At 41.3% G+C, this 13,965-nt stretch overlaps 1 protein-coding gene across 1 annotated transcript in view; it reads left to right on the top strand.

Annotated features, from left to right (window-relative positions):
* The window catches only part of LPCAT1 (lysophosphatidylcholine acyltransferase 1), a gene marked incomplete at its 5' end in the record, with an annotated part of 126,999 nt that overhangs the window by 96,348 nt on the left and 16,686 nt on the right, over positions 1 to 13,965 (top strand). The window contains one exon of the mRNA XM_084621098.1: positions 5,898 to 5,996. Within this exon, the coding sequence (XP_084477224.1) occupies positions 5,898 to 5,996 (99 nt within the window). The remainder of the gene's footprint in view (positions 1 to 5,897; positions 5,997 to 13,965) is intronic.

Raw genomic sequence — 13,965 nt, 5'->3', positions numbered from 1 at the left:
TACAACTCCGAATAGTGAACCAGCAAGCTTTGCTAGGTTGCTATGATTTTAATGTGGGAAGCAATGCAGAAATTTAAGGACATGCTCCATCAAGAGGCCAGACAGGAGTTCTCTTCCTAGTCAAAGAAGGGAAGACAGTAGCCTGGGCATCCCTGCAGGCAGCCTTGAATGCTGCCGATTCTGGGGCCAGATCAATGGCCATGGCTGTTACCAGGCACAGAAGCTTGTGGTTACAGTCTTCAGGGTTTCCTTAAGAGGTGCAGCAAACCCTCCAGTATCTCCCATTTGAAGGGCCCTTGCTCTTCTCAGAGCAAACAGATGCTAAACTCCACGGACGTAAGGACTCCAAGGCGACCCTAAAATCTCAGGGTCCAGAAAACACTACAGGCCTCAACAAACAGGACACTATTTTGCGCAACCTGCCAGGCAGGACCAGTGGATGAGGAAGAGCAATTTCCTCTTCAGGGTTGACGCATTCTGCCCCTAAACACTCAAGTAGTTAAAGCACTGGTTTGGACAAGATTCTTGAAGATGACATATCAATTCTCTCAGTTCTGGATCCAGTTACCCGTTTGTTTTCCAAACGACTCTCCCACTTCCTCCGTGCTTGGACCCACATTACCTTGGACTGTTGGGTTCTAAACACAATAGAATTTGTATCCTTCAATTTTTATCCACCCTGCCTTCCCACACCCTGTCCCCATCCCTCTTTAGGGATCTTTCTCACAAACAACCATTGGAACAAGAAGTTCAGTCCCTCCTTTGGGTGGGAGCCGTGGAAGAGGTTGCACACTATCTAAGAGGAAAGGGGTTTTATTCCAGTTACTTCCTAATTCCAAAGGCCAAAGGGGATCTCAGACCGAACCTAGACCTGCATCATCTCAACCGCTATCTCAAGAGCTTGAAGTTCCGCATGGTCTCCTTGGGCACTATCATTACTTTGCTGGATCCAGGGGATTAGTATGCCGGCCTCTATCTAAAGGACACATACTTCCACATATCAATTTTCCAAGGCGACAGAAGGTTCCTAAGATTTGCCATGAACCAGACACATTACCAGTTTGCGGCTCTCTCATTTGGCCTGTTGGCCACCGCGCAGGTCTTCAACAAATGTATGGCAGTAGTAGCGGCTTTCCTCAGGAAAAAGGGGGTTCATGTATTCCCATATCTCAATGACTGGCTAATCCGGTCCAGACCTCAGGTGGAATCTCACTAGAAATACCCCCTTTTGAGCCACTTCTCATTCCATTAAATATGTGCTTTATTGGTATTGTATAGCACTGACTTTTTGAATCAGAATGTTGTGCAGTACCAAGTCAAATGCCTTATACAAGCCCAAGTATATTACATCTAGGGAGTGTATCTAGTGTGTGGGGGGGGGAGAGGGCGCGGGGAAGTCTCGTGTGTTCTTGACTCAATGCTATCTTTATCAGTGATCTAGATGAAAGTATAAAATCATTGCATATGACACTAAGATTGGTGGATTTGGAACTAAGAGGACAGGTCAGTTATACAGAGTGATCTCTTCAGTGTGAGGGAAACATGATTAGTGCAAGACAATAAACCTGTTCTCATGAGTTTTACACTAATGTTACTTATCCGCTTATATATAATATATCTAAGTGATCAGTTGACAAAAGCTGCAGGGGTCAAGTAGTATAATAGTACTATCAAGTAGTAGTATTGGAGGTTTTTAAGAGCAGGTTAGACAAACACCTGTCAGGGATCATCTAGATAAGAATTAGTCCTAACATGACTGTAGAGGACAGGACCAGAAGACCTCTTGAGGTCCCTTCCAGTCCTATGATTCTATGGCTACTGAGATTTGAGAGGGGGGTTCTCATTGCCATGAGGAGATGATCTATTAGACCTACAAGGTCCATGCCATATCCAAGTCTAATCACAGGAGGACTGAAGATGTCCATTGAATTTGTGTCTTATCTGGAGCTTGGTTTTCAGTACTTTCTTGATAATTTTGTTTTGGGAAGCTTACAAGAAGTGGAAATTTGGACAGATGACTAGGGAGGAGTATAAAAATATTGTTAGAGCATGCAGGGATGTAACCAGGAAGGCCAAGGCACAATTGGAGTTGCAGCTAGCAAGGGATGTGAAGGGTAACAAGAATAGTTTCCACAGGTATGTTAGCAACAAGAAGAAGGTCAGGGAAAGTGTGGGACCCTTACTGAATTGGGGAGGCAACATAGTGACTACTGATGTGGAAAAAGCTGAAGTACTCAAAGCTTTTTTTGCCTCAGTCTTCACAGCTCCCAGACTGCTGCACTGGGCGACATGGTATGGGGAGGAGGTGAGCAGCCCTCAGTGGTGAAAGAACAGGTTAAAGACTACTTAGAAAAGCTGGACATGCACAAGTCCATGGGTCCAGATCTAATGCAGCCAAAAGTACTGAGGGAGTTGGCTGATGTGATTGCAGAGCCATTGACCATTATCTCTGAAAATTCGTGGTGATCCAGAGAGGTCCCGGATGATTGGAAAAAGGCAAATATAGTGCCCATATTTTAAAAAGAGAAGAAAGACCCCGAGGAGCTACAGATTGGTCAGCCTCCCCTCAGTCCCTGGCAAAATCATGGAGCAGTTCCTCAAGGAATCCATTCTGAAGCATTTGGAGGAGAGTAAGGTGATCAAGAACAGTCAACATGGATTCAGCAAGGGCAAGTCATGCCTGATCAACCTGATTGCCTTCTATGATGAGACAACTGGCTCTATGGATATGGCGAAAGCGGTGGATGTGATATATCTTGAGTTTAGCAAAGCTTTTAATACTGTCTCCCACAGTACTCTTACCAGCAAGTTAAAAAAGTACGTTTTGGATGAAAGGACTATAAGGTGGATAGAAAACTGGCTAGATTGCTGGGCTCAACAGGTAGTGATCAACAGCTCAATGTCTAGTTGGCAGCCGGTATCAAGCAGAGTGCCCCAGGGGTCAGTCCTGGGGCCGGTTTTGTTCAACATCTTTATTAAAGATCTGGATGATGGGATGAATTGCACCCTCAACAAGTTTGCAGATGACATTAAGTTGGGGGGAGCGGTAGATACGCTGGAGGGTAGGGATAGGATCCAGAGTGACCAAGACAAATTGGGTGATTGGTCCAAAAGAACTCTGATGAAGTTAAACTAGGACAAGTGCAGAGTTCTGCACTTAGGAAAGAAGAATCCCATGGCTAAGCAGCAGTTCTGCAGAAAAGGACCAGGGGATTACAATGGATGAGAAGCTGGATATGAGTCAGCAGTGTGCCCTTGTTGCCAAGAAGGCCAACAGCATATTGGACTGTATTAGTAGGAGCATTGCCAGCAGATCAAGGGGAGTGATTATTCCCTTCTATTCGGCACTGGTGAGGCCACGCCTGGAGTATTGTGTCCAATTTTGGTCCCCCCAGTACAGAAGGGATGTGGACAAATTGGAAAGAGTCCAGCAAAGGGCAACAAAAATGATTAGGGGGCTGGGGCACATGACTTACGAGGAGAGGCTGAGGGAACTGGGGTTATTTAGTCTGCAGAAGAGAAGAATGAGGGGGGATTTGATAGCAATCTTCAACTACCTGAAGGAGGGTTCCAAAGAGGATGGAGCTAGGCTGTTCTCAGTGGTGGCAGATGGCAGAACAAGAAGCAATTGTCTCAAGTTGCAGTGGGGGAGGTCTAGGTTGAATATTAGGAAACACTATTTCACTAGAAGTGTGGTGAAGCACTGGAATGGGTTACCTAGGGAGGTGGTGGAATCTCCACCCTTAGGTTTTTTAAGGCCCAGTTTGACAAAGCCTTGGCTGGGATGATTTAATTGGTGTTGGTCCTGCTTTGAGCAGGGCATTGGACTAGATGACCACCTGAGGTCTCTTCCAACCCTAATATTATGTGATTCTGAAGGGAGTTGCAGACACATTCCAGCATCAAGTGTGGGTGAGGTTCAAGCGGGCTATTGCATTTTTCAGGAAGGCTGGCAGGTTTGCTTTCCCTAAAGAAAGTGTTAATAATTTCAATAGAATTGAGCTCAGTTCTGTTTGGCTTTCATCAGTTGGGGTGGGAGTTTTGTTTTGCAATGGGACCAAATTTGGGTGGCAGGGTGGTTATTGCTTTCTAATCTGACAGTTTTCTGTTTCAAAAAGTTCATCTTATATTTGTTGAATTTTCTGTCAAATGGGATGAGAGCTCTTTGCAGTGTTCAGTATTTCAGTCTGATGTTTGGTTAATGTAAGCCAAGTGACTTGCAAGTTCATTATGCAAAATAATTTTGCTGATTTTTGCAGCTGTAATGGCGGAGGACAGGGAATCATAGAATATCAGGGTTGGAAGGGACCTCAGGACATCATCTAGTCCAAATCCCTGCTCAAAGCAGGACCAATCCCCAACTAAATCATCCCAGCCAGTGCTTTGTCAAGCCTGACCTTAAAAACCTCAAAGGAAGGAGATTCCACCACCTCCCTAGGTAATGCATTCTAGTGCTTCACAACCAGGGACTTTCACTTCCTTTAGCAAAGTGGCATAATCCTATACTAAACCCATTGTGCTGTCAGCAGATGGGTTCAAATCAGGTTTTACGATCCTAGGGTTTGAGTCTGACTGCATGCTTCATCTGCCATAGTTCACTGATAAACCATAGAGATATTTGAGGTCAGTGTAAGGAAAGGTGGATTGTTCGGGGACAAGACATTGATGTCAGTGATTATAATATCTGCTAGTCCATCCGTACATTGGCCTTGTGGATGAATAATTTGGTTTTCTTGGAACTGCTGAAAAGTTGAAGTATACACCTCTCCATCTCTCTGAGCTGTTAAGTCATATTCCCAGCGATGATGATTTAAAGGTCAGCTATTTGAGGGAGGGATAGCTCAGTGGTTTGATAAATAAACCCAGGGCTGTGAATTCAATCCTTGAGGGGGTCATTTAGGGATCTGGGGCAAAAATTGGAGATTGGTCCTGCTTTGAGTAGGGGGTTGGACTAGATGACCTCCTGAGGTCCCTTCCAACCCTGATATTCTATTATTCTATTTCACTGCTGGTCAAAGAATGTAACAAAGGAGAGGGACAATCATATTATGAAGATTTGCATAATCTACTGAGAGTGACATTCCATTTGGATGCCAGGAGTGGATTGCATTTGACAGTACCTGCACGTTTTTCCAGGATGCTATAACCAGGTTTTAAAACAACACATAGACTCTGCATTACGTACCATCTCCATTACAAAGATGACAAGGTTTTAAAATCTACTTGAGCTAATTGAATCTTAGCTTGTGTAATTATCCTTCCAAACAAGATATATTTGTCCACTGGAAGAAATAGTGATGTTTTCCATCAGATCCATAAGGACATCTTTGGCTATACAAATGAGAACTTTTGTAGAGTAACTTTTCAAAACAGTACCAAACCGTATAATTGACATCCACAATTTCCAAGCAAGGTATTAGGAAAATGACCATTCTCCATACCATGGTGGAAAATAAAATAAAATCTTTTCACTGTTAAAACTAACTTTTTTTGACTGAATTTTGATCATAGTAATTTGAACTTCATGTTGTTAGTTAGAAAAGATATGATCAGTATATATTTTCCTTTCTATGGTACATTTCATTCTTCAGTCCACTCCAAGTTAGAAATGCAAATTTTGGCATAGAATTACATTCTCTGATTGGTATTTTTTAAAAAACCAAGGGCGTTAAGCCCCCCTTTTTCAATGGAATTCAGTGGGAATTGGGATCTAACTCCTTTAGTCATCTTTGAAAATCTCAACCTCTAAATTTTACAAACATTTTTCAGAATATCTTCATGTGGGTTTATGTGTATGTTATATTTAATAATATTTAACATTCCTTTCATAGCTTTTAAATGTTTATGGAGTTCTGAGGCAGATGACAGAATTCTGATTTATTTTATTTTATTTACAGAATGAAGATGGTGTAATTGATCTACGGGAATATGTGACTGCTCTATCTGTAGTATGTAGGCCATCCAAAACTTTAGAAACAATTCAATTGGCATTTAAGGCAAGTAGCAACTTCTTACAATGTTCTTCTCACAATATGTAGAAAATACAGAACCATTTAAAAAAAATCAATTTGATTACACTGAATTTTATTCTATATATTCTTATTCACATTTACACTTTTAAAAAAAGCATTAATACATTGCTTAGTTTCAGAGATCAAGCACCTCAGAAGTAATTAAATACAGATTTAGGCACTAGTCCTATCATATGATTGTAGCATGCTTTCCTCTGCATGAGCTGAGACCCACTGAGTTTGGTGCATCTCTACAGGGATCTGCATTAGCAAGTTGCATTGGATGACTGGGGGCCGTTATGTTGAAACCTCCAAACTTACCCCTTACCCATTGTGCTTATGCATTATTAAAATGTGTTTCTGTTGTAACCTCTTTTTTCACATGATTAACATTTTCTGAAACACTTACGTTTTGGGGTGAAATTTTACATGTTTGATTCACAGGAATACACCTTTCTCCCTCATCTCATTGTTTAGATCACTACTGCCCCCTTCATCCCAAACCCTACCACCAGGATCTTGTGCTTCTTGTGGTTCACAGAAATGCTCTTCCCTGAGATGCCTTTGATTGCCAGTCTCTCTCCTCCCCCTCCCCCAACTCCTGTAAGTCACAGGAGCCACAAGCACAAGATCTAGAAGAGAGTGGGGACAGGAGTGGGGAGGCGGGGATAGACTTGAGCTGAGAAGGGGCTGGCAGAGTCTGGATCACTGTTCGGAGTCTTTCAGGGGAAATAACATATCTGCCTGGAGATCATTCCTCATCTTCTGAGGTCCTAGGAGAATGCATTATATATTAAGAATTAGGGAAATCTTTAATGTCAGATCCATTAATAACGATATATTGTAGGGGTTTAAAAATAAATTCACATTAGTCTATTTGTGTACCAAATACGTGGTACATATTTGCAGTGTTGATGTGACTTTCTCCATTGCATTCTAATTAAAAAGGATAACTTAATACTTCCTTTGATATAGTATTGTCTTTAGCTAGCTTTGTCATATTGTGATCTTATCAGCCAGAGCCAAGATACATTAGCTTCTTGAATTGTCATAGAATCATAGAATATCAGGGTTGGAAGGAACCTCAGGAGGTCATCTAGTCCAACCCCCTGCTCAAAGCAGCACCAATCATCCCAGCCAGAGCTTTGTCAAGCCTGACCTTAAAAATATCTAAGGAAGGAGATTCCACCACCTCCCTAGGTAACAACCTCCTCCCTAGACACTCGTATTTATGAGGGTGGCAATTAGCAGCTTACACCATATGTGTGAGTTGGCCGGTTGTAACTATCTTAGTTTCTAAGAGAGATACTTGTCCACACTGGGGTATACTTGACTTTGCACAGGAGACTGTAATAAAGAAATAACCCATATGTATTTATTTTACTATTTGTGATTTCTTTGCATTTGTCAGGGGCAGAAGTAGTGAAATTCAACAGGCTTTTTAAAAATTTATTTTTGGGGGAGGGGGGGAGGGATAGGAGAAACTGGTGGGGGGGGGTAATATTTGTCCTCTGTTACCCAAAGGCCAGGTCTACACTAGAAAATATTTGCTGGTATAGCTGTGCCACCAATCCCTGCTAATGTAGATGCAGCTAATACTGGCAAAAGAGTTCTTTTGATGGCATTGCTTATATCAGTTCTTCAAGTGAAATACAAATTCTGCAAAAAACAAAACAAAACACCACACCATTAAGCAAGAGATGTAGCTATCCAGCACTTAAGTTAATTAAAGATGAACCCTTAGAGTTGTTACTCTTGTTGAATTTTGCAAGTTTTGCATTCATCACTAAATATGAATTATGAACATGAGTGGCTAAGGAATAAAAAAAGATGATCAGAGTAAAAGTATATTATAGACTTTGCTATATCATTGTAAGTATTTTGCATGACATCTCTATCTTTTAGATCCTGTTCTCTGTGTAATTGAGTATCTACTTTTAAAGTGTAGATTAATTACAACAGCTCTTCTAGTGTCATATGTTGACTTCTGTAAGGATTACAGCTGTACTGTACATTCTTAAAGAGCAAAGTGTTTCAGAAGATAAGAAAGAGATTACTATTCAGCCACTTGATGCAGCATACAGCGGGAAATAATGTGAACTGAGGGCTCGTTGTCCATTTCTTTTCTTTTTTTTAAACTTAAACCACTCTCTTGTTAACTTGATGCTTTGCAGCATTGTCTGCTTTAGCTGCAGTCAAAGCGTTGCAGGTTTTAGAAAGAGGTATTGTGACATAGTTCAGTACAACAGAGAACGATGCCCTTCCTGATATTGTAAATGGTACTCACCATTTCCTTCCATAGCAATAATACACAACAGTGTGCATTAGTAGGCTTATAGGTATAAGCCCAAGTTAGCACCAAAGCTAAATGCCAAGTGCCTTCATCCATCCGAGAAATGCACAAGTAGGCTACTAATACACATCCTGAAATAGCTTATATATTCGAAAGCCTTGCTCATTCATTAAAATGCCTTATTTGAAAAAGAAAATACGCCTTTAGTTTGGGGGGGGGAAAGAAAATATTTCCCAGCAAAAGGATAAGAGATAATAGTAGGGGAAATGTTAGAAACTCCTTTTCCCTACTACTTTGAATGTTTTTAAATTTATTTTTGTAATCCTTCTTTGCTCTTTTTTTAAGGTTCCTTGACCCTTTTAGACCAGTTCTCCTGCCTCCTATATGAAGTCCAGCTGCCTTTTACTAGCATGCTGTGTCCCAACAGACACCAATCTCAGAGCTTCTGTATGTGGTGGGGTAATGTACTCTACAGGGGTGTAATTTCCAAAGCGCACTGACGCACTGTGCATTAATTGGTCCATGTAGACCTGAAGGTTCCTTAGTACACCTAAACGTGGTACTATTTATTCTACTAGAGAACCTTCAGTGCATACCAGCATGGTCTACACAGACCAGTTAATGTGCAGCACTTTAGTGTGCTTTGGACATCACACCCCTATAGAGCACATAACCCCACCGTGTAGACAAGTCCTTAGTTGCTGAACAGAAAGTTGGTAATAATTGGTTGGAAGCTCCAAACCACTGCTGAAATGGTATTTTAAGATGAGGGAGAAGTTGATGACATTCACCGTCTGTACAGTGTTCTTACTCTTAGGTTTGTGTTATCTAGCACAAAACAGTTCCAACTCCCACAAGTCAGATTTCTTGCCTACGGAGGGCAACAATAGCAGGATAGAGCTTGATCCAGGCCTCTACATTACATCCCCCTGCCTTAGACTATATCGCCATTGTTTGGACATTCTATACCAGTTCTTTCTTGGCTGCAGGCAGTAGAGGAGTGCCCTACTTTGTGGTCATCTTTGTGATAAGCTCAGTGGTTTCTTTTTCTGTCTAACCTTTCTAGTCAGCATCTGGTTTTGCCTAAGGTGATTCATTCGGGGCTCAAGTAGGTTCTTCCATGCCTCCATGCCACCTGTTTCAGTGCATCTGCACTTCACTCCCCTTGCTTAATGTTTGGCACTCCAGCAGCTTTGCTTGCAGTACACTGATTCATTACCTTTGCCGTGGTACTTTAGCACTGCTGTTTCAGCACTTGGCACTGCTCTTTTGGTATGCTGTGGCTTTGGTCTCTTTTTGCCTGCATCTTGTATACTTGACATCTTGAATCTTCAGTACTTTCAGCTTGGCACATCAGTGTCTCCTCACCCCTGTACCTCCTCAGCATCTTCAGGTTTCACTGTTGCTGCTTTGGTGCATTATTTAATTAGAGGGGTTTTCTATTTTTTCTTTTCCAACATGATGTTTTCCAAGAAGGAAAGAAACAAGGTGTTCGGCTTCAAAAATTATCACTTTGACAGAACCAATTCCAAGAAGGGATGGCTGTACCCATTATGTTCTCTGGCTGGGAGCCTCATGGTGAGCATGGTTGCAATATACATCAAGAGATACCTCCCTGCATGGTACGCATCTCCATTCCCTGACTGAAACACACCACAGAGGTTCTCATAAGTTCCTCACAAGGCTGGTCAAGAATGCAATGAAGGAAGGATCTTTTAAGCATATGTTTGTCAGCTCAGACTTGAGTGCCAAGACCAGTGGCACATGTGCAGACTTGGAGCCCTCCCCTTGTAAAGTCCCATGAGGCAGCCTTAATTCCAGAGCACCCAGCACAGTCACCCTCAAAGTCCTTGATTTTTATATCCACTATGAACACTTAATTTGAATAGTCCCTTCAAGATGTGGGCATTACCGCAGGAGCAAATGTATTTGAAATACAGGTATACAGCCAGTGCTCATAACTTCAAATACAAAAATGATACATGCATACAAATAGCATAATCATATACAGCAAATCATAACCTTTCCATAGACACCTTACTTGACATAATTTGTACAAGATTTATTGCAATTATATAACAGTGTTAGCAACAATGATCTACATGGTCGTATTTAATCAGATAATGTCACAATCCCAACACAAAATTGATGCAGGAAGGGGTGTCCCAGGCACAGTTGAATGCATCATAGGAACTTCCCATTCTTGGTCCTGTATTACTACAGCTTCTCACCCAATATTAGAAGTATCGGCATATAACAGAAATGGTTTATCAAAATCATAGTTTGATCAAAACAGGCTTTTTCTTTGAAAGGTTCATTATGCAAATAATAATAATATTTGCAAAGCTGCTCTGCTGTGTAAAGCCAGGAATCCAGCCTTTCTTTTGAACCTGAGACATAAACTGTTCAATTCCAATATCAGTTAATTAAGCCTCCTTTTAAGCTATCCACACTAGATTTTTCCAAAGCAGATTCAGTGAGCTCATATACATCTGAAAGACTCTGGCAGTTAGGAACTGAAACAAATTTCTCAACAAATAAATTGTTGCCTTCTACAGACAGAAATTCACCCTGATTTACCTCAATTCACTTCCACACCCCTCAGTTACAGCAAACTGCTTGCAAAAACTACCATGAGGATTCTTCTCCTTAGGAGCTTCTTTTAGCAACAATTCACCTTCATCTTGCTCCACAGAAGCATTACTGTGCTGAGACGCAAGCAACTCCTTCTGAGTTTTACACCCAGAATTATCTCTGGCCCATTAGGAAGATTTTTACACAACCTCCTTTCAGGCAAGCTACAAGACTCCACAGTTAAAAAGTTAGAGGCACTCTCTTTCCCTTTACAGCTTCCCTCCTTGACAACGTGCAGGTTACCAGGCTCAATACACAGAAGCATAGGGACCATTCCCTTCTTGTCACAAGTTTCCATACTGTCAGTGAGTAACACAGTCAAATTACCTTTGTGCTCTCCTTGTGCTCTGGCCATGATATCAACCTGATTAAACAGAGTTGTCATACCTTTTCTCAGCAACACACTAGCAACCATCAAAATAGAAGCACCAGAATCACTTGGTTCCTGGGACTTTATTAGGACATTAACTGGGTACAACCTAGTTACAGTGTCATTCTCCCTAGCAGACACAAACTTAGGAACATTTTCTTCCTGGGCTTTAGTTAAATCCAGAACCAACTCTGAGGCAACTGATAAATTTTCAGCCATCAGAGGCTGACAAACTTCTGTCTGCTTCACAGACAAGGAATTGGAGAAAAACTTTTTCTCAGCAGGCATGCTGCTATTCTCAATAGACAAGCAATTGGAGATATCCTTTCCCTTGTCCCAGCACCCATGGCTGACTGCAGACATATACTTCGAAAGTGAGACAGCTTCCTTAACAGTCAAGTTGCCAGTTCCAACAGATAAACTGCTATTCTCCACATATAGTCTCATTACACTGAGCTACTTTAAATAAATTACTTCTACCTTGTTCAGGCTTACATTCACAAACTTCAATTGCCAACAATCCTTCACCCACAAAAAAATCTACCCTTTTCTTCCTCAATTAGGGCTTTAACCTGACCATCAACTTTAATCTGCTCTAAGAAACATTTTCGTGATCAATGAGTTCTCTCTCTGCTTCATCTAATTCCAGATTCACTTCTGAGATTGTAGATAAACATTCAGAAACTTAATTTACATACAAACTGCTTTTTTGTACAAACATCTATTTTCCAACTTCCCAACCTGGTCATAGCACAATTGGTTATGACAGACAACTGCTTAGAGTCGTACAACATACCAGCATTGTTATAAACTGGACTTCCAAGAAGATACAGTTTCTGCTGTTCTTCCATTGCTTTTTTGATTTGGAGCTTAAGTCTTGCAGTTACTTGTTGCATCTGGTGAGCCCTCTCCTCAGCAGCTAGCCGTTGCATTTGTCTCCAGTAAGCTTCTTTGGCTCTCTCTTCAGCTTGCTTGGCTCTCTCTGCAGCTTCTTTTTCCAGATGGGCCAAGGCTTGCTTCTCTTGCATTCTAAGTTCTGTCAGTCTTTGTTCATGTTCAGGAAACAGGCTCTCGGGGCTTGCAGTTTGATTGCTTCTGCTGATGCCATCTGGCTCATGGTCGCTGATCTTTAACCTTTAAAACTCTCAATATAAAATTTCAAAAGTATGGGGTTCTGATCCAAAGCTTAACTGACCTGGTTCTGTGGATTCTGTTGATCACACCACTGTAACCATGCCTTCATGGGTCACAACTCAGAATACCAAATTCAGGACAAACTGCTGAGAAATAGGGCAGACACACCTCAAAACTAGTGGTTATTCTCCCATAAGATATACCATCAAGCAACAAAAGTAAACTTCTGTTTCACCACACTAGCTAACAAGAAGTCAGAAAAGCAGTTCCCTTAGGTATTCCGGTGCTTGTATCACTACCAAAAACACTAGACTTAAAGATGGGTGGTTCCAATTTCATCACATAAAAGGTTCTTCTGATCCCAGAGGACCAGCCACACATCCAGGTCAATATACCACTCAGATCTTACCCAATAATCACACTGTTGCCAATCCTTTAGTATCTAACATCTAAAAGTTTGTTTATAAAAAGAAAGAAGGAGAGAAAGAAAGAAAGGTGAGAATTAAAGGCTTGACAAAGCCCTCAGGCTTGACAAAGCCCTGGCTGGGATGATTTAACTGGGAATTGGTCCTGCTTTGAGCAGGGGGTTGGACTAGATGACCTTCTGGGGTCCCTTCCAACCCTGATATTCTATGATTCTATGAATTAAAATTGGCTAAAGGAATCGAATACATACAATAATTGCAAAGTTCTTGGATCAGGCTTGTAGCAGTGATGGAATAAACTGCTGGCTTAAGTCAAGTCTCTGGTTGCTTCCAAATCACTGGAAGGTCCTCAGTCCTTTGGTTAGAATGCTCCCATTAGTATAAGTTTATAGTCCAGAGGCTTAAGAAGGAAAGAGGCAAAATGGACATGTTTCCTGGGCCTTTTATAGCTTCTGGCATGTGGAGGGCAAGCCATTGTTTCAAACAAAGCCCTCAGCAAAGCTAGTGGAAAATTACAGGTAGCAAGATTGTGTTTGGAGTCACATGGGCAAGTCCCATGTCTATGCGTGATTTTACTTAGTCATAGTAGGAAAGTCCATTAAATGTAGATAGGCATCTTCCATGGTCCATTGTGAGTTAAGTATTCCTTAATGAGCCACTTAATTTGAATAGTCCCTTCAAGATGTGCAGGCTAAATACCTTGTGGACGTTACCCCAGGAACAAACGTATTTGAAATACAGGTATATAGCCAATGCTCGTAATTTCAAATACAAAAATGATACATGAATACAAATAGCATAATCATATTCAGCAAATCATAATCTTTCCACAGACACCTTACTTGACATAATTTATACAAGATTTGTTAAAAGAAAAGGAGTACTTGTGGCACTTCATCGAAGTGAGCTGTAGCTCATGAAAGCTTATGCGCAAATAAATTGGTTAGTCTCTAAGGTGCCACAAGTACTCCTTTTCTTTTTGCGAATACAGACTAACACGGCTGTTACTCTGAAACAAGATTTGTTGTAATTATATGCCAGTGGTAACAACAATGATCTACGTGGTCATATTTACCCCGATAACGTCACACCCTCCCC

The sequence above is a fragment of the Lepidochelys olivacea genome, assembly GCF_965140295.1.
Source record: "Lepidochelys olivacea isolate rLepOli2 genome assembly, chromosome: 2".
Taxonomy (NCBI): domain Eukaryota; kingdom Metazoa; phylum Chordata; order Testudines; family Cheloniidae; genus Lepidochelys; species Lepidochelys olivacea.
The sequence above is the reverse complement of the archived record's forward strand: the minus strand, read 5'-3'. Positions and strand labels throughout refer to the sequence as shown.